At 37.0% G+C, this 25,533-nt stretch overlaps 2 protein-coding genes across 2 annotated transcripts; one reads left to right on the top strand and one right to left on the bottom strand.

Annotated features, from left to right (window-relative positions):
• Window positions 1-2,014: 2,014 nt before the first annotated feature.
• LOC145048822 (bidirectional sugar transporter SWEET5-like) lies at window positions 2,015-4,425 on the top strand. Its single transcript, XM_078997439.1, has 6 exons — window positions 2,015-2,263; window positions 2,880-2,916; window positions 3,087-3,303; window positions 3,426-3,587; window positions 3,743-3,862; window positions 3,958-4,425. Exons 1-6 carry the CDS (start codon window positions 2,224-2,226, stop codon window positions 4,093-4,095), a joined length of 714 nt encoding a protein of 237 aa, XP_078853565.1. The 5' UTR covers window positions 2,015-2,223; the 3' UTR covers window positions 4,096-4,425.
• An 8,992-nt stretch (window positions 4,426-13,417) lies between these two features.
• Window positions 13,418-15,720, bottom strand: LOC145048821 (polygalacturonase 1 beta-like protein 1). Its single transcript, XM_078997438.1, has 2 exons — window positions 15,492-15,720; window positions 13,418-15,388 (listed from the first exon to the last, which is right to left on the bottom strand). The coding sequence occupies exons 1-2, from the start codon at window positions 15,558-15,560 to the stop codon at window positions 13,559-13,561; spliced, it is 1,899 nt and encodes a 632-aa protein (XP_078853564.1). The 5' UTR covers window positions 15,561-15,720; the 3' UTR covers window positions 13,418-13,558.
• Between the last annotated feature and the right edge of the window lie 9,813 nt (window positions 15,721-25,533).

The raw sequence follows: 25,533 nt of genomic DNA, 5'->3' as shown, positions 1-25,533 counted from the left end.
TATACGAATTGTAACATGAACAATGTGAAACTTGTTTTGATTTTAAAGTGTTAAAAGCAAGTACAATCTTCATTCTAGTTAATATTCTCGTTTTTATGTCTAAGTATCTTTGAATGAATTGTGATCACTTTAATTGTTCATAGCAATTCTTTGTCATGAGAATGTTATTATGAAATATATGGTTGTTATACATTAAGTGTAGGACAAACCCTCTCAACGAAATTACTTTATTTATAAAATAATATGAAAAAGTTATTATCTACGAGTTATATCATATTTCGGCCATTGACAAGGTGAAATGTGACCATCATATAATAAGTACTTGGACATGATGCACATATATTAGTTGTGATGCTCACATTGATTTAACTATTTTTGAATTCTTTTCTTTCCAATTTTGGACACACAGATTTGTGTAATTGATACATGCGAGATCTTTTTCAAGCTTGAACTAGCTTCCTTTACAACCACATTAAACATATCATACTCAACATACTTTTAAAGGTAGCTCATGAACCATGATCATGTGACAAATAACCACTCTCAACGTAGTATTTTCGCTAAGGGGTTTGACCCACTTCATTTCTAAGTCAACTCTAAAGAAACATCACCAATAAATTTATTCAATTTTTTCCTCCACAATTTCCCCCCAAATCAACACAAGTCCTACAAACTGGACAAGCAGCAGTCTTAATGAGCCATGAATCAATACAATTTGCATGAAAAGTATGCCTACAATTTGGCAACAATCTACACTTATCACCACCCTTAAAACCCTCCAAACACACAACACACTCAACTCCTTTTTCTACATCTTCTTGACATTCATACCATGACAGATTCTTTATATCATCTTTTGACATGATACTACTCCTTTGCACCAAAGTAGTACTCCCAATGCTTTCTTGATTCATCCCTGATCTCCTCCCAGCTAAACATACATGAATTATGACCAAAACAGCAATACCCACAAACAATAACACCATAGAAGTCACAATTTCTAGCACCATATTGAATCTTGATTGTAGTTTATGAGGGAAAAAAAAGAGTTTGGGGGCATGGATGTGAAGAAGGGGAAGATCGACTGAAGAGAAGTTTGGTGAGCAATACAATTTTTTTTTGATAAATTTACATGTATTATATGAAAGCAATTATAGTTGATGTTGAGATGCTGACCAATGAACACCAATTTCTTGTTAAGTAAAGAAGATAATCATTGATAATTTAGATCTATTTTTTAAGTAATCAATGCACTCATGAAAGTATTAATAAGCTTTGATCATGGAGTGTTTTTTTTTTCGTTGTCTATTATTGGTGACTTAACAACTGATTAGTTAACTATAAACCAAATTTACTGAGTAATTTCTATAAATAGTATGATGTGGTACTTAATTTTAAATAAATTATTTTGGGAGAAAATGATGTGGAAGAGTGAAGTTTACTCAAGAATTGAAGTTAGATGGATCGGTATATAATTTCATATTTGAAGGTGACTTCTTGCCTAATTTTATTATCACATGTCACTTCGGTTAATTTAAATTTAATTACATTCAAATTTTGAAAATGGAAAACAAACACCACATTTTATTTAACATCATCTACCAATTACGTGCAATTATGTTTAAATGTTTTCATTCACCTAAGGATGTTGGTGTATAGTATTATATGTAGCCCAAGATAGGCCCATTTTATGTAGCCCACTGTGCTCTCTCTAATCAATAAGAATATTCATTGGGAGTTCTTTTAACAGATTTCGCATTCTAAACATCTAAACTTTCTTTCTTAGTTTAGCAACAACACAATTTAATCATATTCTTGTATCTTTTAATCCCATATTCCCGGATATATATCTTACTCTGTCAATTCAGAAATACGAGGTTGACCAAAATTGACATGCCAAAAATAGATACATTTATGGACAAAAATTGCATTCATCCCATCCATACAAACACACAACACATTCTTTTAAGTATCCCAATTTCAAGAATGCGCCTACACTAACACATAAGGGGATTCAAGACCCTGTAAATCGCCTCTTATTATATAGATTTCATCTCTTAAAGGCTCAATCCAATTTTTTCAATCCCAAAGCCTTCATCTCCATTTTAGTAATTTGTTTTGTTTGAAATTTATTTATGTATATATAAACATATAAAAAATATATATATACATTTATTTGATTTATCATCGCCACTTCTGGTTTTGCTACATCGATAACAACAAATGGACAACAAAACCATAAGATTCATCGTTGGGATCGTCGGTTTGTACATCTTCTCTCTCATGAAAATTACAATTTTTTTTTTATATATTTAATGCAAATCAAAACTTTTCTACTTTAGACGTTCGTATGATCTTTTTTATTGGCAAAAGTTTATGTTAGAATCTTCATAGTTTTTTATTTATTTATTTATTTATTTATTTATTTATTTCAATATCTTCTGATGTTAAACAATTTTATTCACCATACTTCGGAAATTTCAATAGTAGTATAAATGCTCAGAATCTAACAGAATAATTTATTGAGTACTCGTGTACATTTATCCTTTTATTGGCGTAACTTTAAAATACCATTTTTATTAAAAATGACGCGACACTAAATGAATAGATTCATCTTTCGAGAATAATAATAAAGATATACAATTTTAGAATTACGTCAAAAATGCACATGAATCTATTTAGTCAATGGTTCTGCTATATGAATAATATAATGTCATTTAAAAGAAACGGCGAAATAACTAAATCATTTAAGATTAAAAATAGTAAAGTTATTAAAATCACATAATGACAATGACATAAATACGACTTTTTTTCTTTATTCATTTTACATGCATCTCTAATTATTACTATTTTTTTTTAAAAAAAAAAAATTTATGCAGGAAATGTCATTTCACTATATCTATATCTTTCTCCAACGTAAGTACTTAAATTGAGTGAAAATTAAAGTATATTCTAGATTCAATCATGCACACGGCACACCATGGGTTTTCCATTTTTTCCCCCAAATTTCATAAATGCTCTACTTTAGTCCTTATACTTTAACACATCTAAAATTTTGCACAAAATAATTTCTTTTTTCATTGCAGACCAACGTTTGTAAAAATTGTGAAATTTAAATCTGTAAAAGCATTCAAGCCAGATCCATATCTTGCGACTCTTTTAAGTTGTGTAATGTGGATCTTCTATGGCCTCCCCGTTGTTCATCCACATAGTCTTCTCATTGTCACAGTTAACAGTGCTGGTGTATTAATTAACGTCACCTTCTGCTCCATCTTTTTCCGTTATTCAGCATGGCCTATTCGTGTATGTAAATGTAATTCTTTCTATTGGTGTATTTTCAATTTTCATAAAAGTCACAAAAAAAAAAAAAAAAAAAAAACATACTACTTCTGACGTTAAATTCGATCTGTGTAAATATAATGCAGAAAAAGATGATTATTGTTTTCATTTTGGAGGCGATTTTTATAGCAGGAATGGTAACTGTTGCTTTGACATTAGAACACACACACCCTGCGAGATCTATGCTTGTAGGCATATTGTGTGTCATCATGAATATTGTTATGTATGCATCTCCACTAACAGTTGTGGTAAGTAATTATGATTATAGTTAATGTAATATTCGTGTGATATGTTATTTATGTTTTGGGACTTTATGTATAGTTTACAATTATTTAATTTTGTATTAAACGAAATTTTCTTTTATTTTTTCCATAAGTGATAAAAACAAAAATTGGTTAAACAGAAAACCGTGATCAAGACAAAGAGTGTCAAGTACATGCCGATTTTTTTGTCGATTGGCAATCTTTTAAACGGGTCTATTTGGATCGTTTACGCTGCCCTTGATTTCGATCCTTACATCATGGTAAAAAATTATAACTAAACGTTACTTGTGAATATATTTTCACTTTTTACCCTTTTGATGATCTTGTTTTTCATTTTTGTACAAATTAATTATAGGTTCCTAATGTTTTGGGGGCAATTTCGGGAATGATTCAAGTTGGATTATATGTAAAGTACAACAAAACAACCAATTGGGATGAGGAAGAAGAACCACCTAATGAGGTTGAAATGCCTCCATCTGCTTCCAATGCATAATAGAAGAATTAGCAATCTTGTAATCAGACACCATTCTTTTAGTTGTTGCTATACCAGATAGTGTATATACACGTAAATGAGGTATTACAGTATCAGCCTCAGTATCAGATTCGGAACGAAAAAGTTGACATCGACATCATTGTTGTCGAGAGAAATATATCCAATGTTACCTTTCCATGAAAGAAAAGAAGAGTCATTGTACAAAATGTACATCTTTTATTTCTTTTTGTTAGAAAAAATTGTAAATAGATCGATTAGGTTACATGTAAATATGATTTGTAAGGATACTCATGTAAAAAGTTTTTTTAGGCATGGAAAAGGTTTTCTGTGTTGAAGACATTTGTTATTGAAAAATTATGTTTTTCCTTTTTTGTCGGTGTGTTTGCTGCACATATCAAGTTAAATGTCATATTTTTCTAAAAGCATAAAGTAAAGTATGTATGGCCTAAACTTAACAATCTTTCCAAATAATGTGCTTAAAAAAAACAAAATAAGAAATGCTTATACTTGTCAAATAGACTTGTTGGATAATAAGTTGCATGTGAGCTAGTCTCAGTTTAGGAAAAAAACGAGACTAGAGCATTTTAGGACAACAAATGCCTTCTACCTATCGGTATCCGTTGTTGCTCTCCCTCTTTGAGGTCAAGGGTTCATGTTTCATTGTGGACACATATGAATAGTTTAGGAGTAGTTTAATATTATAATTGTCTAGGACAATTCAATCTTAGTTTGATCTAGATCGGTCTCAGGTTGATTCCTATATTTTGGTATACGTCGGCCTTTTGTTGATCTTGAATGGTTCTTGTTTGAGTCTAGAATTGGTCTTAAAAAAGCAATTTGAACCGATCTTATAATAAAAACCTATTTTGTTTAAATATTTAATTTTTATAAAAAGTTTGAAACCCCTTTTTAAAAGTTTAAGAAAATATCACTTTTTGGTTTTTTAGTAAATCCCTTTAAGATGCTTTTCGTCCTTTTTACGTGGATGACATGATTTTCTTGGGCAAGTGAGATGGTAATAACGTAAAAGATCTAGTTCGGATTATTGGTTGTTTTGTATTGGGATTTTGTGTTGAAGATCAACATACAAAAGTTGAATTTATTTGGTGTTGTAGCTCTCATTCTTTTCTCTTTACATATCTTGGTCTTGAGGTTGGATCCGATATGTGTCGGGTGAAAAGTTGGAAGATGGCCATAGATCGTTTTAGAAAAGGATTCGCCAAATGGAAACTAAAAAAATATTTTCATTGGGGTCATCTTACGTTGTATAATATATTTTAGCTAGCTTAGGCATATATTTTATGTCAATTGTCTAAAATAGTTTATTGTAGTTTGGAAGCTATTAGATCTCATTTTTTTTAGCAACTGAGATAATAAAAAGAAAATTGAGTTCGGTTAACTAGGACGTATCACCTCCAAAGGAAAAGGGGTGGTCTAGGGGTGGGTGGTTTGTTCGCTTTTAACGATGTGCTATAGTAAAAATGACGATGACGTTTGATAATGACTTTAATTCATTATGGGTTCAAGTTATTAAAAATATTCATGGTTACGGAGAGACTGAGTTTTCTATACTATATGGCGAAAAGTTATTGGAGTGTGATTGTTTATTGTGAGGCTGTAACACTTCTTTTTCGTCTTATAGTATAAACGATTAGTCGCGTAAATAAACGTTTTTATAGAAGACTATGTAAGGATAAAGGGTCGTGATGAAAATCGTGGTAATCACAAAACCGAGAGCATGTATATAGGGAACGTCAAAATCAAACTTCATAAATGGAAATTATGATTTTTAGAAGTTGCAGTGTAGCAGTGTGTGACACATAAACTTAAATTAGGATCGGTCGATTGTTGAGAAAAACAATCTAAACGAGAATTGAATATCTCGTCAATACCTATCCATCAATATAAAGATAGTCGAGAACGGATATTGCATGAGAGAGTTATGATTTTTATACGAGCTTTAACAATTTAAGTCTAATAAATATAAAGCTTTAAAATAAAGTGAGAATTAGCCACCGGAGTCTAAACAAAAGTTAGAGATCTCGTCGATAGCTGCGTATAGATATAAAGAACGTTAAAATTGGAGCTCATATGATGAAGTTACGAAATTTTCAAAAATTAGAAAACCGCACGCTTACACAAGCACTGTGCCGCGCACAACGACAGCCCGACGCAACCCACCAAGTTTTTGTCACGTGTCACCCTCTGACTAAAGCCACGTCATCAGCCCCGAAAAGATGCACGATGTTCATCTGTGGTGCACGACATACACCCTTACTATAAATAGAAGTGTTCGGTCTCTTTCATTTCTCACACCACCCTCACTACAAACTCTCTCATCTCTCCCAAATCCGACCTTTGGGGTATTTTTGGGAGTTTGAGAAACTCCTCTTTAGCGAAGCTCTGAGGTAGTAAAGTCGGGCAAATAGAAGTGCTCGATATCGAAGATTTGCCTGCGATCTTCATAGTTTTCGTTAGGATCCCTATAAGTTAAGCTATACTTTAAGTGTAACTTATATTTATATTCATAGTCGTAGTTATGGATATATATAAATAGAATTTATCAGTAATTACAGTTGTAATACCAATTGATCTACTTATGTGAGAGGTGTTTAAAATGATAATGTTGGCTTGATTGTTGGATTTCAGAAAGATCTAGCTTTCATTACCAAATTGTCATAGGAATTACTAGTTCATAGTATTATAGGTTAATACTAGATAGACACATCACCTGCCAGTTAGATTGTCATTATGATCACCCAGATAGCTACCAATCGTCAGAGTAATTGTCCATATGAGTTATCTCACTATACCATATATGACAACATATATATATATATATATATATATATATATATATATATATATATATATATATATATGTATGTATGTATGTATGTATGTATGTATGTATGTGTATGTTTGTGTATGTATGTATGTATAGAGAACTAATAGAGTAGAGCTGGTAGTATAATCTCTATGTGCTTAAGTGTAAACTAGTAAGGTAGAAAATATAAATGTGCCTGTATAATTTAAAGTGCATTCTCTTTGTGCGTAATTGTTGTGATGTATGTGGGAGCTTATTTTAGGATAGATTCTCTTTGTGCGTAATTGTTGTGATGTATGTGGAAGCTTATGTTAGAATATAGAACTAATAGAATAGAGTTGGTAGTATAATCTCTATGTGCTTAAGTGTAAACTAGTAAGGTAGAAAATATAAATGTGCCTGTATAATTTAAAGTGCATTCTCTTTGTGCGTAATTGTTGTGATGTATGTGGGAGCTAGACGTTCGTAAGTCCGTTTTGTTAGCTCAACACAACCATCATATTAATGATGTTTTTCTTGATGTCGTTAATAGTCTTACACAGTGGAATAAATTTATGCCTAACAAGATTAAAATTATGGTGTGGAGGAATATGCTTTATAGAATTTATTATATTATAAAATCTAGTGAATACAGGTGAATATATAGACTTAAATTTATTGTAACATCATCTTATGGGGCCTAGAATTCTATCAATTTTAGTGAAAAATAAATTTTTAGAAAAATAATTAAAATAAATTAAAAGATTAAAATAATGATTTTGAATATATAATATTTATTTATTTAATTATTAAAAATAACTTATTATCTCGTTGAGTTAAAATATTAAACTAGGGCTAAACTGAAAATTTAGATAAAAATCTAGTGTTACCAAGATTTGATTTGATTAACTTGAAATATGACTTATTTATTATTGCTAAGGAAGGGCTTATATTGTAAATATACAAATTACTAGATAAATTTCTACTAAATGGTGGTCAGCAACGGAGAACTTTCCCCATTGCGATTTTTTCTCATCTCTTGGTAAATGAAGATGAAGATCTAAAGTATAATTGGCAAAGATCAAGTCAAGTTCTTTAGCCCCATATGGTATAATTCTTCTCTTATCTCTTCATTTCATAAGCTAGAATAAGGTCTGAGGTAATCCTCTAAGTCTAAAATTCTCCATGTTAACCATATAATTAGTTGAGTTTATAGCATTCATCACCTTCCTTGATCATTCTCCAAGCAACAATTTCCGTCATAGATGTTTGTTTGGAGTTTTGATGATGGTTTTGGGGGTTCAACCCTAATATTTCTCATATATGATTTTAAGTATCATAAGTATTTATTTATTTATTGGTTAATAACTTTAAAAGGTAATATATTTTTCGATTTGTACACATTTGGTAATGAGTTTTTTTTTCATCCACATTTACCCTTTCAACATTTTAAACTATACACATTCAATCCTTATGATTCGCTACTCCAGACTAGTCGGTAAAAATGACTTAACAGGGTAATATATTTCTCACTTTGTACACATTTAGTCCTTAATATTTTTATACACATTTAGTCCATAATATTTTTTTTGTTGCAAAATAAGTCATTTTTATTTTTGTACTGTACTTATAAATGATTCTTTTAGGTTTTTATCACGACATCTTACGTAAGACATTCATTAATGAGGTGTTTGGGTCTTTTCATGTTTATGTCCATCATGATCTCGACTATTTTGTTGTTTAGATCATGCATTTTGAACGTCATAACTTCTTCATACGATATCAGATTCTAACGATCTTTATATTCATGCGTTCGTATTTTAGTCTATTACAACATTCAATTAGATTACCCCCGTTAAAAAACAATATATTTTTACTTACGATTTTTATATCCATTCATTTTATGAATGCATGTATGCATGTTGTTTTTTTTTTATATAAAATTATAAGTAAAAATATATTACATTTTAACGAGAATGATCTTAACGAAAGTTGTAGTAGACTCAAAAAACGAACACATGAATATAAAGATCGTTAAAATATGATATCGTATGAAGAAGGTACGACATTCAGAACACAAGACCTACGCCAAACCACAAGGCCTATGCAACCAAGCAGTCGAGATCGCGATAGACATAAACATAAACAGCCTAAAGAAATCATTCATAAGTACTGAATGAGTACAAAAACAAAGAAGACTTGTTTTAAAACAAAAAAACAAAGTATTAAGGATTAACTGTATACAAAAAATATTAAAAACTAAATGTAACGACGAGATTTTCAAAATAAAATTTTCATTTTTCAACAACCATATTTTAAATATAAAACATTCTCAAAAGTATTTCACAATAGTTATTAAATCAAACATGTCCTAAGATCACAAATCAAATTTCCTCTCGGTGTGTACGGTTCATGCCGGCGCCTTCCCACGGTCCTCGCTAGTACCTGAAACACATAACACAACAACTGTAAGCATAAGTGCTTAGTGAGTTCCCCAAAATACCACATACAACACATATGCCACTCGAGGCTGCTGTACGACCCTCCGGCCGATGTGTCTCAGTGGGACCCTCTGGTCCCGTAGCTCGTTGGACCCTCTGGTCCGGTCATAGCTCGTTGGGCCCTCTGGCCCGGTCTGAATCGTTGGACCCTCCGTTCCGGTCTATACAATTATATATCCTACATACATCACATAACACATAATCTCATACATGGCACACAATCTCATACATAGCACATAAGACCTTCCGGTCAACTGATAATACCACTATAGGTAACATATAGTGAGAAGACTCACCTCGTGTAACTCAGTAACTCGGAAATCTCGGTCTCCGTGAAATAGGATCTAGCCTCTGCCTAATCATATGAAAATAAACACTCAACATCAACACATTTCCCAAGGCTAGATCATTCCCTCTCTTAGCACTCTCAGGAGGGTAAAAGACCATTTTACCCCTCTTAAGGCTCAAATACTCTAAAGTTAACCAAACCCTAAAAGTCAACGGTCAACCCTTTGACCAGACTCATCGAGTGCACTATTGTGGCTCGGCGAGTTAAGTCATGAACTCACGTCCTCAAAATCCCAAGTGACTCACTGAGTCACTTCCCCAACTCAGCGAGTTACCATCTGTGTGTTTTATGGGGAAAGCCCATCCTACTCGCCGAGTCTGTTCTTGGACTCGGTGAGTTCAAGCCATGCTCAAACTCAATTGACCTTCTGAGGTCAGATCTGCTCCTCTAATCCAAAGATCTAACCTCCCCAAGCTCAATAAACACGTAAAGGTTCGAACTTGATACTCATGCAACGTCCAACTGATACTACTTAATGAATTAGTCCCAAATACAAAACTTCTAAGTTCATTTCTTCCATAACCCAACATAAAGCAAGATGGATAACCTCCTCTGGACCACTATGGGTCCAGATCTGAAGTCTAAACATGATAAGGGACCTTATTCTCAACAGATCAACCCAATAAAGGGCATAGGAAACCCTAGATCCATGGATGCTTTAACAAAACAGAAAGAGGGTCGATATGCTACCTCAAAAATGATGCCCTCTGCTTGAAATCCACAAATATGCAACCTCATTGGCCTCCTCCAAGCTGGAATCAACTTCTTCTTGCAAAACAAACCCACAAAGGTCCAATAATGGCTTCTTCTCTCTCACAAACGCTCAAGCACTATAAGGGTTTCTCTCAAGGGTCTGGTAGCCGCAAATGGTGGCTACAAGCCCCTTTAAATAGGTCTCAAACCCCGAAGATTAGGGTTTCATTAAACAACGTGGACTTGCCGAGTCCACGAATGGACTCGCTGAGTCCGCCATTCAATCAGTCCGACCATCCGCGATCCTACTCGGCGAGTCTGAGCGCCTACTCACCGAGTCTCCCTCTAAAACTCAATATAAATGCATAACATAAGATACCTGGGAGTCCGTATGTTACACTAAATGTGTATAAAATGAAAAATATATTATCCAATTAAGTTATTTTTCCCGGCTAACCTGGAGTAACCAGTCATAATGACTGAATGTGTACAATTTAACAAGTTGAATGAGTAAGATGAACGGAAAAAACTCAATGACCAAATGTGTACAAATCCAAAAATATATTACATTTTTAAGTCACTATACTTTATTTATTCTTATGTTTCTAATGCTCTATAGTCCTTCTTGAACTTGTTATCTAATTAGTGGATGGTTAAATTCCATCTCTAATAATCATTTCAACAAACTAGTGGTAAAAGTATTGAATTAGTATAAATTCATAAAAGAAACAATACAAATGCATATGCAATTAACCCAAACCAAGTCCACTACTCTATAGAGAGTCCCTTACAATTTTGGGTTCAATGGTCTGGCAGATTTCAAATAAGCCACCCGCTTATACCGTTGTCGATGGCTACCCACTATCCTCTTTACAAAATTTAAGATAGACACATGACCACTAAACATGTCTTCTATGGAATGGGTTGTAAAGCCTATCACAAAGCTTTTGCTTCAAACCAGAATATTGGATCCGTATAACGGGAATTTCACCATTTACTTGTAATATAAGTCAGTCATGAGGACTTTCAACACCCATCCTATATGCAATACACTAGTAAAGATACTTCAAAATCATATTTCCAAATCATACAACATTTTTCATACTAAAATATATCCCAGACATCATTTTCATGCCATGAACATATATGCCATATAGTAGGGGTGGTAAATCGGATCATCGTGTCATGTTTTTGTCTGACACGACACGACACGATATCGTGTTTTTTTAACTAACACGAAAAAGAACCGATTAAAAAACGACAAACACGACATCACACGGCAAAAACAACATAATAAAAAAATAGTATATTTAATTAATATTTAAGAGAAATTAAATATCCCCCTACTTTTTTTTCTAATTATCTTCCTATCTAGTTGAAATGTTGACAAGTGTTCAAAAATATAATTAAGTTTATCAAAATATAACACATATCATCATTTCATATTGGTAGGAAGATATGTAGGAAGAAAATGTACGAGGATATTTAATTTCTCAATATTTAATTATACATAACAAGAAAAACACAATAAATACGAAAACACAACAAATAAATGTTAAATCGTGTAATTTCGTGTCAAAATTTAAACACGAACACGACACGGCACGACATCGTGTTTTTTACACTTAACATGAACACGAATTCGAATTTCAATTTCGTCTCAATTTCGTTTCTTGTCGTGCATTTTTATCGTATCGTATCAACAATTGTCACCCTTACCATAAAGCAAACAAACCATATAGCTAATACTTTCAAAACATTTCAAATAAGTGAGAGGGGACAAGTAACAAATCAACTAATTTGAAGCAAAGAAACATACATGATTTTTAGAGATATCAACACTTTAATTTGGGTCCCTATAATTAGTCCTATAAGTTTTATGTAAATCTCTATTCCACACCAATTGCATTTTCTTCCTACCTAATCCTAATAATTAATGAAAACAACTAAATTACATCAATCCTTCATTCCTGTGGACGCAAATGGAACATGGGGTACATATGAATGTGTTAAAATAAAGATCAAGTTTAGTGGATGAAAGTGGATACAATGTACCACTTGTTTAGCATGCGTGACCACAAAAGGACAACTCTAAATCATTTTTATCCTGCCGATGTATGCTTCTTTCCCAGCACGCAATCGCACCCATCATTTCATTTCTCATAGCTTCTAATGTCCTACTTCAAGCACGCATAAATGAGAATTGTAACAAAAGGTAGAATCAAAAAGCATACGACAGAAGGTAAGATTTTGGGACACTTTGTATACACATGTGAATCATAAAATCAAAGCAAAAAAGAGTTGGGCAAACAAAAAATCAAATGTAATTTATAAATAAATGTTGATTACTGATCAATTATATGTAAACATGCTAAAAATACCAAAATGAAAAAGCTAAAAAAATTAGGTAGAAATCTGAGAAGCGAGTTCTATAGGGCCACATAGATGAGATGGGATATAAAGGTAGCACCTGTTGAGAGTGATTATACTTCTATTCCTTCATCTTTCTTTCTACATCAAATTTTCCCCTCTTTCCACTCCATCTTCGGTCATCCTACAACTATACAAATGATTACTTTTATACATCGACATGTAAAAATTAAAATTGAATTGGATATTCTCAACTATGGGTCAAAACTCAAAAAGGAACAGATCTTATTTCTTTAATGAATTATATATTAAATTTAATTATAAGCGACTTTCAACTCATATCACTCGTTTTATTTAGCTTATTTTGTTTTATTTTATTTATTTTGTGTACTATCTATATAATATAATCTTAATTAACATATCCTCTATGACTTTAAAGTGTTCTCTCTATATTTTGATTTCATATCTATATTTTGATTTCATATCACGTGTTAGTCCATGTTATCAGTACATTTACATTTCATCACATTTGTTAGTCATTAAAATAAAATATTCTTTACAATAAAGTATGGGTGTTCATTATTTTATTTATGGACATCTATCTAACGAACAATATCTGTTTTATAAATATTTCAAAACCATTACAATAACACCAGGTTACACAACAATCAAAATTTCTAAAATCTCATGACAACAACATTACTATGACTTTATGAATGATAAAGCAAACACACGTGTTCATCTTCAATCCAATGTGGTCCACGTCATGTCATTCTCAAATATCCAATGGCAGACTTCAATGAGACCCGGACCCGACCCAAGTGCCACAAATGCTCCATGACCCGGGCTCCATGCTGACGTATCAATATGACATATTGCAACACCAGTATTAATTTTTACCTTATTGTACACGTCAAGTATATCAGCCACATAGACTCTCACTTTCGGGACAGAGTGACAATAATAGAGAAGGTATGGATACAAGCTTTGATGGCATGACACTGACTTAGTGAGCCTCCCACCGTTGACCCCTTTGACTTCTCCAATCATCACCTCTTTTTTTGACCCTCTAACATTCTCTGTCGTCCTTGCCACAACATCATGACCCAAAACCGAAACCGCGAAATCGATCATGTCTTCAATCGATCCAACACATTGTTTGGTCTCACCCTGGCTCGGGGCCCGCTCACATTCTGACAGCGTATTGGTTAAAACACGCTCCAGAATAGAACTGTCCCGAGCCTGGAAAACTTCCTTCACACCAGATAGTTTGTCAGTAGCAAACGGTAATTTCGACGTGATGGCACGGGGCAAAAACGACCGTTTAGGCATTTTGTCAACAATGTCGGGCATTGTCATAACAGTCCCTTTCTTTAACATTTTCTCCCGAAAGAATTTAACTGGCTCCGGCCATTTATTTACCGAACTGCCACTGACCTTGGTAGTACCCGTTTTCAACCCGGGTTTTGTGTATTGACCAAATGTGACACCAGTTTTGGTATAGTCTTTGAATGTGGTATTCAAAGCATAGATACTAAAACCCGTAGATTGACCCGTGGATCCTTTACCGTATTCTCTAAACGAATCGACACCCGGGTTGAATGATTTTCCATAATTTACAAAATTTGTTTTGCCCGAATTTGATTTTCTACTGTATGACAGAAATGTGTCTGTACCCGAGTTCGCTCCATCTCGGTAACTCACAAAAGAATCCGACCCGGCATTTCCACTATTACCACCATATGCTTTAAAATCGTTTTTTGGGTTATTTGCATTTGATGAATACGCCTTGAAAGTATCATTCGCACCGTTTGCCAGATCAGCATAGTGCGAAAAAGTGGACCCGATTACATTCGACGTGTCACCATATCCGGTGAACCCCACCGGAACTCCGTTCCCATTTTTACCGTAGTTCATGAACTGCTGGTTCCCGGAGTTTGTGTCGTCGACGTAGCTCTTGAACGACATAGCATGGTTGTTTCCGTTGGCTGAGTAGGATGCAAACCGGAGATCAGGCACATTGACACGTGGCATATAAGAGGTGAAATCGCCATTACCTCCGGTGGCATCGGTGGCGTAGCTGGTGAAGTTTGAGTTAGCGACGTTGGCGTCAGTCGCGTAGGAGGTGAATCCTTCATGGTGGCCGGTGGATATGCCGCTGTATCTGGCGAAACCACTGGATGCAAAATTAATGTTTTCCGAGTAGTTTTTGAAAGTGTCGGCGCCGCCAATTTGGGAGGAGCCGTAGGTGGAGAAACGTTTGGAGTTGTAAACAGCAAAGTTGGTGTCTTTTAGACGACTGGAATTAATGGAGGTGGGATCGGAGAAACAGAATAAGTCGGCGGAGGAGCAGAAGGAAGAAAGATGAGATGAAAGAGAGTGGTTGGAAGCTAATTTTGTGAATAATGAGAATTCGAAAGGTGAGAGTGGTGAAGCTTTGGAAAGGAGAAAAGAAGGGATCGGAAAACGATTGGAGATCTGGGTTTTCCAGTAACGAGTTATAGAAGATTTAGGGGAAAAAGGATTTGATTTACTCAAGTTCGCAACAGGAGGGGTTGCCTCGACTATGGAAACCTGCATGCATGAATTAAATGAGTAAGAGCAAACAAATTAAGGTAAAAGACAAGTTAATCGAAGAAGAAGTAGAAGAAGAAGAAGCCAAATGTGAAGAACTTACGAAGATGGATGATAGTAATACGAACAAGAAGCAGCAGATATTAAATTTGACTCTTTTGTCCATCTTCATTTGTCTGTGTGTGTGTAGAAGGTGGGTTACTGTGTGCGTGGGGTGGATGATGGTGAGATTTTATGGAGGGGAATGGGATTTTATAAATAAAAAATAACTTGTAATTTGTTTTTTCTTTCATTTTACCTTTTGTTTGAAGTAACTCAACGAACCATTTGGATTTATCTATAATCTTTTCAAATAAACTAAGATTGTATTGGTTTGTTTATAATTTACTTGATAAATAAATGTTTTACACATCTTGACTCTTTTATAAATTTGGTCTCGTTTATTTATACTACACTTATTTACTTTTAATTATTGTGAATTATTGTGAATTATTGTGATGGTACGATATGGGCATTAGGTGGTATGACGACTAGTGACTATTTGTCCGGACTTGACTATAAGATTTCGATATAAAAGCTTGAAATGAAAAGACAAGATCGGTGGCTTCTTTCGGACATTTTCACTTTCCTTTTTCTTTAGGGTGTTCTTTACAGAAATGTTGAAAAAGACACTCTCAAAGACCATGCTTTTAATTTTAGCAAAGGACCATAAAATTGGTTGAGAGGTTCGTATAATTATATAAAGTTGAGAGAAGTAGGGTTTGAATTGTATTTCGCATTCTTACACACACACACACATATATATATATATATATATATATATATATATATATATATATATATATATATATATATATATATATATATATATATATATATATATATATATATATATATATTAAAGGAGAACATTTTTTAGGAATAGTAAATTTACGTGATTTTTGGTAAAAATGATCATCTGTTTATGTGTTTGTGTTCAAATCCGTCTTTAGGTCGTTTTATGTCAGTACCCATATTTTTTGTGGATATGTGCTGAGAATAGTTTCAGTTTCCCGGTCATTTTGTGTTCAAATCCGTCTTAAAGTGCAATTTTTATTTTTTAAAACAAATATATATAAAAAAGAACAAACGTTTTACATTCTATAGTGAAAATGAATATGTAAAAAATAGGAATTTAATTTTTTTTAAAATTCATTCTTAAAATGTAAAGTTATTTTGTTCATATTTCAATTTTGCTGAAAGATCTGTCGCATCCAACCCCCGTAACGCGGGGGTTCCCCACCTAGTTTATAGTAAACAAAACACAAAAATGTCTAAAAGGAATCAAAATAATAGTTTTTTTTATCCATATTAAATGGTGACAAATGGATTAAAATATTATTAATTTCATTAAATGTGTCATTAAATATGATACAAGTCAACATTTGATAGGGTAGGAAGATAAATAGTAATAAAATGTAGGAGGATATTTAATTTCTCTTGTATTTTTAGACCTATATGTGCACGAATATACAATTTTGAAAAATAACATTTATTTTTAAAAGGCTGCATGAATATACCATTGTATTTCGCATTTATAGTAAACAAAACACGAAAGGAAAAATGTCCAAAGGAATCAAAATCATGGTTTCCTAATCATAGTAATTAGCATATTATGGGTTGACTAGTAATTAAATACTATGTAAGGTGGTGTTTGGTTTTGTAGACCTTTTGACCATTGTATCTGCATGAATATATAATTTTGAAAAATAACATTTATTTTTAAAAGACTGCACACATAAAAAAATTGTTTAACCTCTTTTTTCACACACACATAAGAAGAAGCTTTTATTTCTTTCCGACGTGAATATATAATTTTGAAAAATACCATTTTTAGATAGAAGGGTAAAATGGTCATTTAAGAATAAAGAGTAGCACCTGTACAAATTGGGAGCATCAAGTGAAGATGACTGCTCTCCAAAGATCCAAACATTGCCAACTACAAACCATACAACAAAGAATCAATCCACAGCCATCTTGAAATGGTCCACTAGCATATTAACCCTGCAAGGGGAAAATCATTTTAAAAGACAGACTAATAACCATATAGCAGTTGACAGAAAAGTTGTAAATTACCTGGCATTTGAACCCACAACATTTAAACAATTCCAAACATCTGAAGATGTTGTAGTAGTAGTAGTACTCTGACGAGTTTGCTCTTCTGAATAGGGAGCAAATGAGATTGTTATGTAAGAATTTGGTTCTGGTGGAGTGTTCCTTTCTAAATGTGGCTGCCCAACCTGAGGTTACTGCTGCCCAGAAGCTTGATTCCCATGAAGATACCGCCAGTATAGTAGGGGCAGACATGCAGCACACCCGGCGGCATAACCAATAACCCAAGCAAACAAAGGGTTTCATGGGTTTTCATGTTGTGAAATAGATAAGACAACAATGACAACAATAATTTGTCCTAATGTGAATAATAACTCAATTGAACTCCATAACAATGTGTTGAATGGATTCCACCTTTCGCCCCTCCTGTAAGAAGAGATCTATGGAAAAATAAAAATGAATATAATAAAGTTGAATTATTTTTTATAAAAAAAGAAAGAAGAAATTGAGTGGTTGTTTGTGTTTGCAAAAGGGGAAATCTGTAACATCCAAAATTTCAAACAAATTTAAACTTTTAAAAACATATCAAGTTCATCAAATATTACAACTTTGTTTTCAAAACATTGTTTATCAGAGTCTTGTCCCCAAAAATAACATAATAGGAGGAGCTGTACGATCACGCCTTGGCCTTCCCGCGATCCCCTGATTTACCTGAAACAATAAACTGAAACTGTAAGCCCGAAAGCTTAGTGAGTTACCCCAAAATACCGATACACATACAGTTCCCATAACGATATCAACATTAGCATATCATACCAATCAAAACAGAACAGCATGAACTGGGTCCACAGCTTTACAAGCTGGACTACCCCTAGGCCCTTAGTATGAGTCTGGAATGCCTACCGGGCCCTCAACTCGTATCTGGAATGCCATCGAGCCCTCAGTATGAGTCTGGAATGCCTACTGGGCCCTCAGCTCGTATTTAGAATGCTCTCGAGTCCTCAGTATGAGTATGGAATACCTATCGGGCCCTCAGCTCATATCTGGAATACTCTCGGGTTTGTTGGCTACCGCACGGAGCAACACAACCTCAACCCACCCCACATAACATGTCGAGATGTAACAGATAAATGCACATACAAGTAATCAATCAGTATCACATGCAGTCCTACAGATCTACACGACTAGCATATCAACTGGCATACATTACTAACTCAACTCAACATATCAATGGCTACTAGGATATCAAATCTGATGGGCCGACCTTGGTGCCTTCGACCCCTTAGTATAGTGAGGATAACTCACCTTGTAGATGTCAGCTCGGTAAGTAATCACAGCTCTCTGATCACTTGTCAAAGACTCCACCACTTATTACCATAATTCGATTATGCTCATAAGTCTTTGTTGTAACAGCCCGGAATCTCAAGTATTGTTGAAATTATATTTATGGGGTGTTTTAAGGGGGGACTCGGCGAGTTGGAGCTAGACTCGCCGAGTAGGATCGCAGACCTGGTCGCGGGTTCGCGACTGGACTCGACGAGTCAGATAGGGACTTGGCGAGTCTGCGCTGTTTAGCAAAAACCCTAGCCGTTTAGGTTTGGGACGTATAAAGGGGACTTATTGGCCTTCATTGTTCGTTTTAGCCTTCTGAGAAGAACCCTAAATCAATTGTGTGCATCTAGATCAAGATTAAAGGCCATTGGTGATTTTGAAGGAGTTGTTGTGCAAAGAAGAGAAGGGTTTGGCTAAGGAACAGCAAGGGGGTCACATTCTGAGGATTGGGGACACAGAGAACACATTATCCAGGTAAGAATTCGTGTATACTCTGCTATGGTGATGTATTTTGAGGATTAGGGTTTATGGAACCCTTTTATGGATAGATTGAATGTTACCCTTGTTCCCCAAACGATTGTAACCCTGTATTAGGACCCTTGGAGGTCCAGAATACCCCCATGTCTGTGCATCTCGGGAATTGGTGAAGGTTTTGGATTGAAATCCTTATGCCTTAGGTCAACATGTGAATTATAAGACTTGGGGTGTAGCATGAGCACCGAAATGAGGACCATACATAATGGATCAGTCTAGGAAGGCCAAACCTATGAATGGTCGGGACAATACTGATCTCAGGAAGCAGTTTGATCGACTGCATGGCATGGACTCGCCGAGTCAAATGAGCAGACTCGGCGAGTAGCTTGAAGAATAAATGGGACTCGTCGAGTTGTTCCTCAGACTCGGCGAGTGGAGTCGGGGTGGCCCCGTAATTCTTCCAGGAGTAACTCGTCGGGTCAAGGAGGATACTCGACGAGTAGAAGGGAAAACTTAGAGGATTGGAGGACGACTAGACTCGCCGAGTCGCCAGGGTACTCGCCGAGTCCGGTCGAGTTGACCGTGGACTGTTGACCAGAGTTGACCTGTGTGTGATTTCTTAGGGTCAGTTAACGTGGAAGATAAAAGTATTAACAAGAGATATATGATGTTATAGGGAGCTTGTAGCTCGGCGAATCAAGTACGAGGGATTTCAGGAGTTGCTAACTTTCAGTATCCGCGAGGTGAGTCTTCTCACTATACTGTACCCGGAAGGGTTTGACTGTGTGACCGGAAGGTCGGATATGATATGTGTTATACGTGCTATAAATGGTAAGGTATTTGCTATGCGTGCTATGTATGTTTGTATGAGCCGGAAGGCAATATGTTATGTGACCGGAAGGTCAGATTTGTTATATGATATATGTGCTATATGTGGCAAGTTAAACGTATTATGTGTTGTGTATGTTTCATGGGCCGGAAGGCAATATGTTATGGGCCGGAAGGCGATTATCTCATGGGCCGGAAGGCGTTGTGTTGTGGACCGGAAGGTCAGGGCCTGGAAAGGCATATATGCGTAAGTTGTATATTGGGTAACTCACTAAGCTTCGTGCTTACAGTGTTTTGTGTTATGTTGTTTTCAGGTCCATTCAGTAACACGGGACGGCACCGGCTCGATTGTACACACCAGAGAAAGAGTTATGTTTTGGAGGATCCTGGTTTTCTATTCAAGTGAAAATGAACTATGTTTTGTAATTCAATTATGAATGAGATTTTAAACAAGTGTTCTAATAAAATGATTATTTTAAATGAAAAATTTTGCCTTGAATTTACGGTGTTACAAATTGGTATCAGAGCCTTGGTTTGAGGGATTCGGATGCGCCTTCGGGTAAATCTGGACTCAAACTGAGGAAGTAAGAAAAAGTTTTCAAATAAATAGTTTTCTAAAAGTGAATAAGAGTTCAAAGAGAAAGCAAGAAAGAGCAGTGTGTACAATCAGCCAGAGCCCGGACGGTGATTCCCCAAAATACCCTTATTTTTGTGTTATGAGATATGTATGATGCACTTTATGAGATATTATTGCATGCTAGAGAAAGGCTAGGTATTTCATATGTTAGGACTAGAGTGGCCTGATTTGTGATGCCTTAGCCTAGGACTCGTTGTTATATGTGTTATGTTTCGAGTATGTGATGAGTGAGAGTATCCAGTTAGAACCCATGAGGGGTAGAGTTACAGAGTTCGGTGGTACTTTCGAGGATGAGCTGAGAAGTTGGAGTTATCACAGGGAGGGAGTCCTATGTATTCTTCGATGCTCGAATGCTGCTTGCTTTGTGCTTTGTGGAACTCTCGATGATGGGAGTCAGCTACCAAGTGAATATGACGATATTCAGGAGGTAGATGGCTGGCATCATTAGGAGCTCTTCAGCAGCTGATATCAAAGAAGTGGGAGGACGACGGAAGAGCCTAGGGTATAACCCTATCCAGATGAGTGCGCTGGTAGAGTAGAGGATTTCGCTGGGGTGCAAGCACGTGCGATGGGATTGGTGAAAGAGCAGGTCGTGCAGCTACTTAGGAGCTCTGGGATGGTCCGTGTGGAAGGTATGGGTAGATGTGGCAGGTAGTATGGGCCCGTACTACTGAAAGTAGAGGACCCATACTTGATACAGGGAACATTCTGAAGGTCCTAAGGAACGGATTGAGAAGTGATGCTATGGTTCGAGTACCATACATCGGAGCAGATTGAGAAGTGATGCTATGGTTCGAGTACCATACATCGGAGCAGATTGAGGAGTGATGTTATGGTTCGAGTACCATACATCAGAGCAGATTGAGAAGTGATGCTATGGTTCGAGTACCATACATCAGAGCAGATTGAGAAGTGATGCTATGGTTCGAGTACCATACATCGGAGCAGATTGAGGAGTGATGTTATGGTTCGAGTACCATACATCGGAACAGATTGAGGAGTGATGTTATGGTTCGAGTACCATACATTGGAACAGATTGAGGAGTGATGTTATGGTTCGAGTACCATACATCGGAGCAGATTGAGGAGTGATGCTATGGTTCGGGTACCATACACCGGAGCAGATTGAGAAGGGATGTCATGGGGTGAGTACCATGGTTCGTAGTGAATGATGCTTGTGATTATCTTATTATCCGGTCATGATCGATGAGGTAGAGATCGGACGCTATGGGTTTTAGGCCTGTATACCATGATTGAGTATGGAGAGGCGTCCCTCGAGAGGAAAGGCGAGTGCCTATCAGAGTATTTTGGTAAGGAGTTAAAGGAAGAGGAAAAATTTCGGTCTGAGTTGAGCAATCAGTCGATAGAGGAGAGGTCATCTTCTAGGTGGGTGGTGTTATTTTTGTCCGTGTGCAAGACACGGGAGGCCCGATGTTTCAGTTTTGGGTTTGGGGGTACACCCTACAGGTCGTATCGGTGATGATTTTCCCCAGAGTATGAGGTGGCATGTGTGCCGCGAGGCAGTGACTTATCGGGAGCAGACAGTCAGTTGGGACTGAGGTAGTCGAGGACCACACCACACCTAATTGAGAATAGTAGGTTGTGTTATAGTGGTAGTAGTGGGGAGTTCAGTTGAGTTTTGCAGTGCAGAGAGTTTTCATCTATGTTGGGAGTGGGTCCCTGTCCTTGGGACAATTCCGGTGTTGGAACATTGGTTGATGAGTTGAGGTGAGAGGAACGATGATTTTGCGGTGCAGTCTATGAGACAGGGATGTTATTGAGCAGTTGAGATGCTTAGTGTTGGATTGGTATGAGATTTGGAACGATTAGAGGCAGTCGTGATGAGAAGTTCTTGAGGAGTTCATCAGAGGTTCAGAGTATAGGGGGTTGATTGATTTCCTTAAGGGGGAATTATCGGGCGTTGCGTAGCACTTTCCGGGGGCGGGTGCGAGTTCGCTGGTGAAAAATAGTCGTGGGTTGGTGGTGTGATAATTGGTGATGGTTCGAACCCTAAGTGGGGGAGAACCGGGTGCAGCATGTAAGAAAGCAAAGATTTGTCAAGAGTAGTTATAAGTGGAGTATAGGGATATGCTGTAAGAAATCATGAGACCAGAGATGTCGGTGATCGAGGAAAGGGGTTAGAGTGAGTTAATGCGGGAAGTACTTGAGGAGGAGGACGAATGTATCCATGACAGGTGATTGGTGTTGTTGCAAGTAGATAGAGAATGATTGGGCGGCCAACTCCCGGGGTCGGTATGCGTATCCTCGTTTGGATTTTGAGCGTCGGGAAAAAGGGGTTTCGGAGGATTATCAGCATATTTCGTAGCGTCAGCGTTTTCTCGTATTCCAATCGAGAAATTATATGCACCGAAGTTGTAATGTGGGAAAAATGTAGATCTAATTATGGGGTTCAGAGGAAACGTATCATTGTGTTTATATGGTGCTTGGGGCAGGAGATCAGTGGTTGTGGCAGGATCCTGTGGTGTTCTGTTGGAGTACTCTGTGATATCCGGGTATGATATTCTTATTTCGGAGTTACTTGTGAATCCTGAATTGAATCGATGTATGGCATATCAAGTATCTATGAATCTAGTGGGAGCCCTTCGAGTATAGACATCTAGGGAGATTATTTGAGAGAGTGGATTTTCGCAAAGATGGGCATTTGTTACGTTGATTGCCTCCAGAGTCTGTGATGGATATTCGAGCCGTAGTACTCCCTACTCAGAGGGTGTTGTGATGCTGCGTGGAGTTGCAGTACTCACTAGATGGCAAGAGAATTTCGATGTTGGAATGTTTTTCGAGCAGTGCATGATGTGGAAGAGTTGGGTTTGAGTAGCCCTGGTATTGAGTCCTTGGAGCTTGGATGTTGAGACGGGGGTCTCCGTCTCCGTCAGGAGATGCGGGGAGATACGCAAGGAATATGCGCAGCAGGAACCAGAGATTAGAGTTGAGACGATCCTCGGTTGGATTGTATTTTTCTCGCATGAGAAAAAGAGGATTTCGTGACTTGCGTGTTACTGGGCCGGGATAGTGGTCACGGGGAGGAAGTTAGTGGGGTATTTGGATCATGTTATGGGTGACGTTGGGGACTCAGCTGTGGAGCCAAAAGCTGATCTGGTACTCAGTCTTGAAGAGGAATATGAGAAAGGAGATTATCCTGATGACATCTAAGGACACTTAGAGAGAGTGAACGATTCAGACGCTCGAAGACATGCTTCGGGCATGTGCATTAGATTTCGGAGGAAGCCGCGGTACGTATTTATCCTTGGTTGAGTTGTCCCATATCAACAGCCATCATTAGTGCATTGGTATACCGCCCTTTGAGCTGTTGCATAGGAGGTGATGTCGGACCCTCATTTGCTGAGGAGAGGTAACGCATGGACCCGAGAGTCCTTGCGAGCAGATCCAGAGCATGTGCGATACATGGAGTAGTGGCAAGGTCGTCAAGCAGATTTCCCTAGGCAAGGGAAGAGAAAGGTATGTTGGGGCTAGTGCAGTAGGTGTATGCGAATACAAGAAGGGAACTCGTGAGAGTTGCTCTGAGAGTGCGAATGGGTCTCTCAGTCGTTCCGAAATGGATAAAGTGGGTTTTGGATCGGGGATCCGGTGATTCATGGTTTCCTAACCCTTATGGGTCGAGTGATCGTTGAGATTTGGAGCAGAATTGCATCGTGGGTGATTCTCGGTTACAGGGAGTAGTGGGCAGTACAGAGATCGTGCTTCAGTCGACAGAGCAGATTCAGTAGGTTAAACAGAGGTTATTGATCGCCTAGAGCTGACAGAAAAGTTATGCAGACAGACGCCAGTACGAGCTTGAGTTTCAGGTCGGCGACTTCGTACTCCTGAAGGTCTTTCCTTGGATAGGGGTGATTCGACTCAGGAAGAGGGGCAAGTTGGGGCCCCGGTATATTGGACCTTTTCGTGAGATTGTGAGGGGAGGACGGGTGGCCTACCATTTGGAGTTGCCAACGAAATTGAGATAGATCCACGACACTTTTCATGTGTCGCAATTGAAGAAGAGTATAGCCGATGAGTCAGCAGTGGTTCCACTGGAGAACATTTAGGTGGATGCGAGCCTGAGTTATGCTGAGAGCCCAGTGGCCATCAGGGATCGGAAGATCAAGGTTCTGAGGAACAAGGAGGTACCTCTGGTATCGGTTCAGCGGCAACCCTGGAAGGGATCGGAAATGACTTGGGAGCCGGAACGTGAGATGCGGGAGCAGCATCCGGAACTATTTTCAGAGTAAGACTTCGAGGGCGAAGTCTGATTCTAGTGGGGGAGAATTGTAATTGCCCGGAATCTCAAGTATTGTTGAAATTATATTTATGGGGTGTTTTAAGGGGGGACTCGGTGAGTTGGAGCTAGACTCGCCGAGTAGGATCGCAGACCTGGTCGCGGGTTCGCGACTGGACTCGACGAGTCAGATAGGGACTTGGCGAGTCTGCGCTGTTTAGCGAAAACCCTAGCCGTTTAGGTTTGGGACGTATAAAGGGGACTTATTGGCCTTCATTGTTCGTTTTAGCCTTCTGAGAAGAACCCTAAATCGATTGTGTGCATCTAGATCAAGATTAAAGGCCATTGGTGATTTTGAAGGAGTTGTTGTGCAAAGAAGAGAAGGGTTTGGCTAAGGAACAGCAAGGGGGTCACATTCTGAGGATTGGGGACACAGAGAACACATTATCCAGGTAAGAATTCGTGTATACTCTGCTATGGTGATGTATTTTGAGGATTAGGGTTTATGGAACCCTTTTATGGATAGATTGAATGTTACCCTTGTTCCCC

Source organism: Lactuca saligna, chromosome 5 (assembly GCF_052625555.1).
Source record: "Lactuca saligna cultivar CGN05327 chromosome 5, ASM5262555v1, whole genome shotgun sequence".
NCBI lineage: Eukaryota > Viridiplantae > Streptophyta > Magnoliopsida > Asterales > Asteraceae > Lactuca > Lactuca saligna.
The sequence above is the reverse complement of the archived record's forward strand: the minus strand, read 5'-3'. Positions and strand labels throughout refer to the sequence as shown.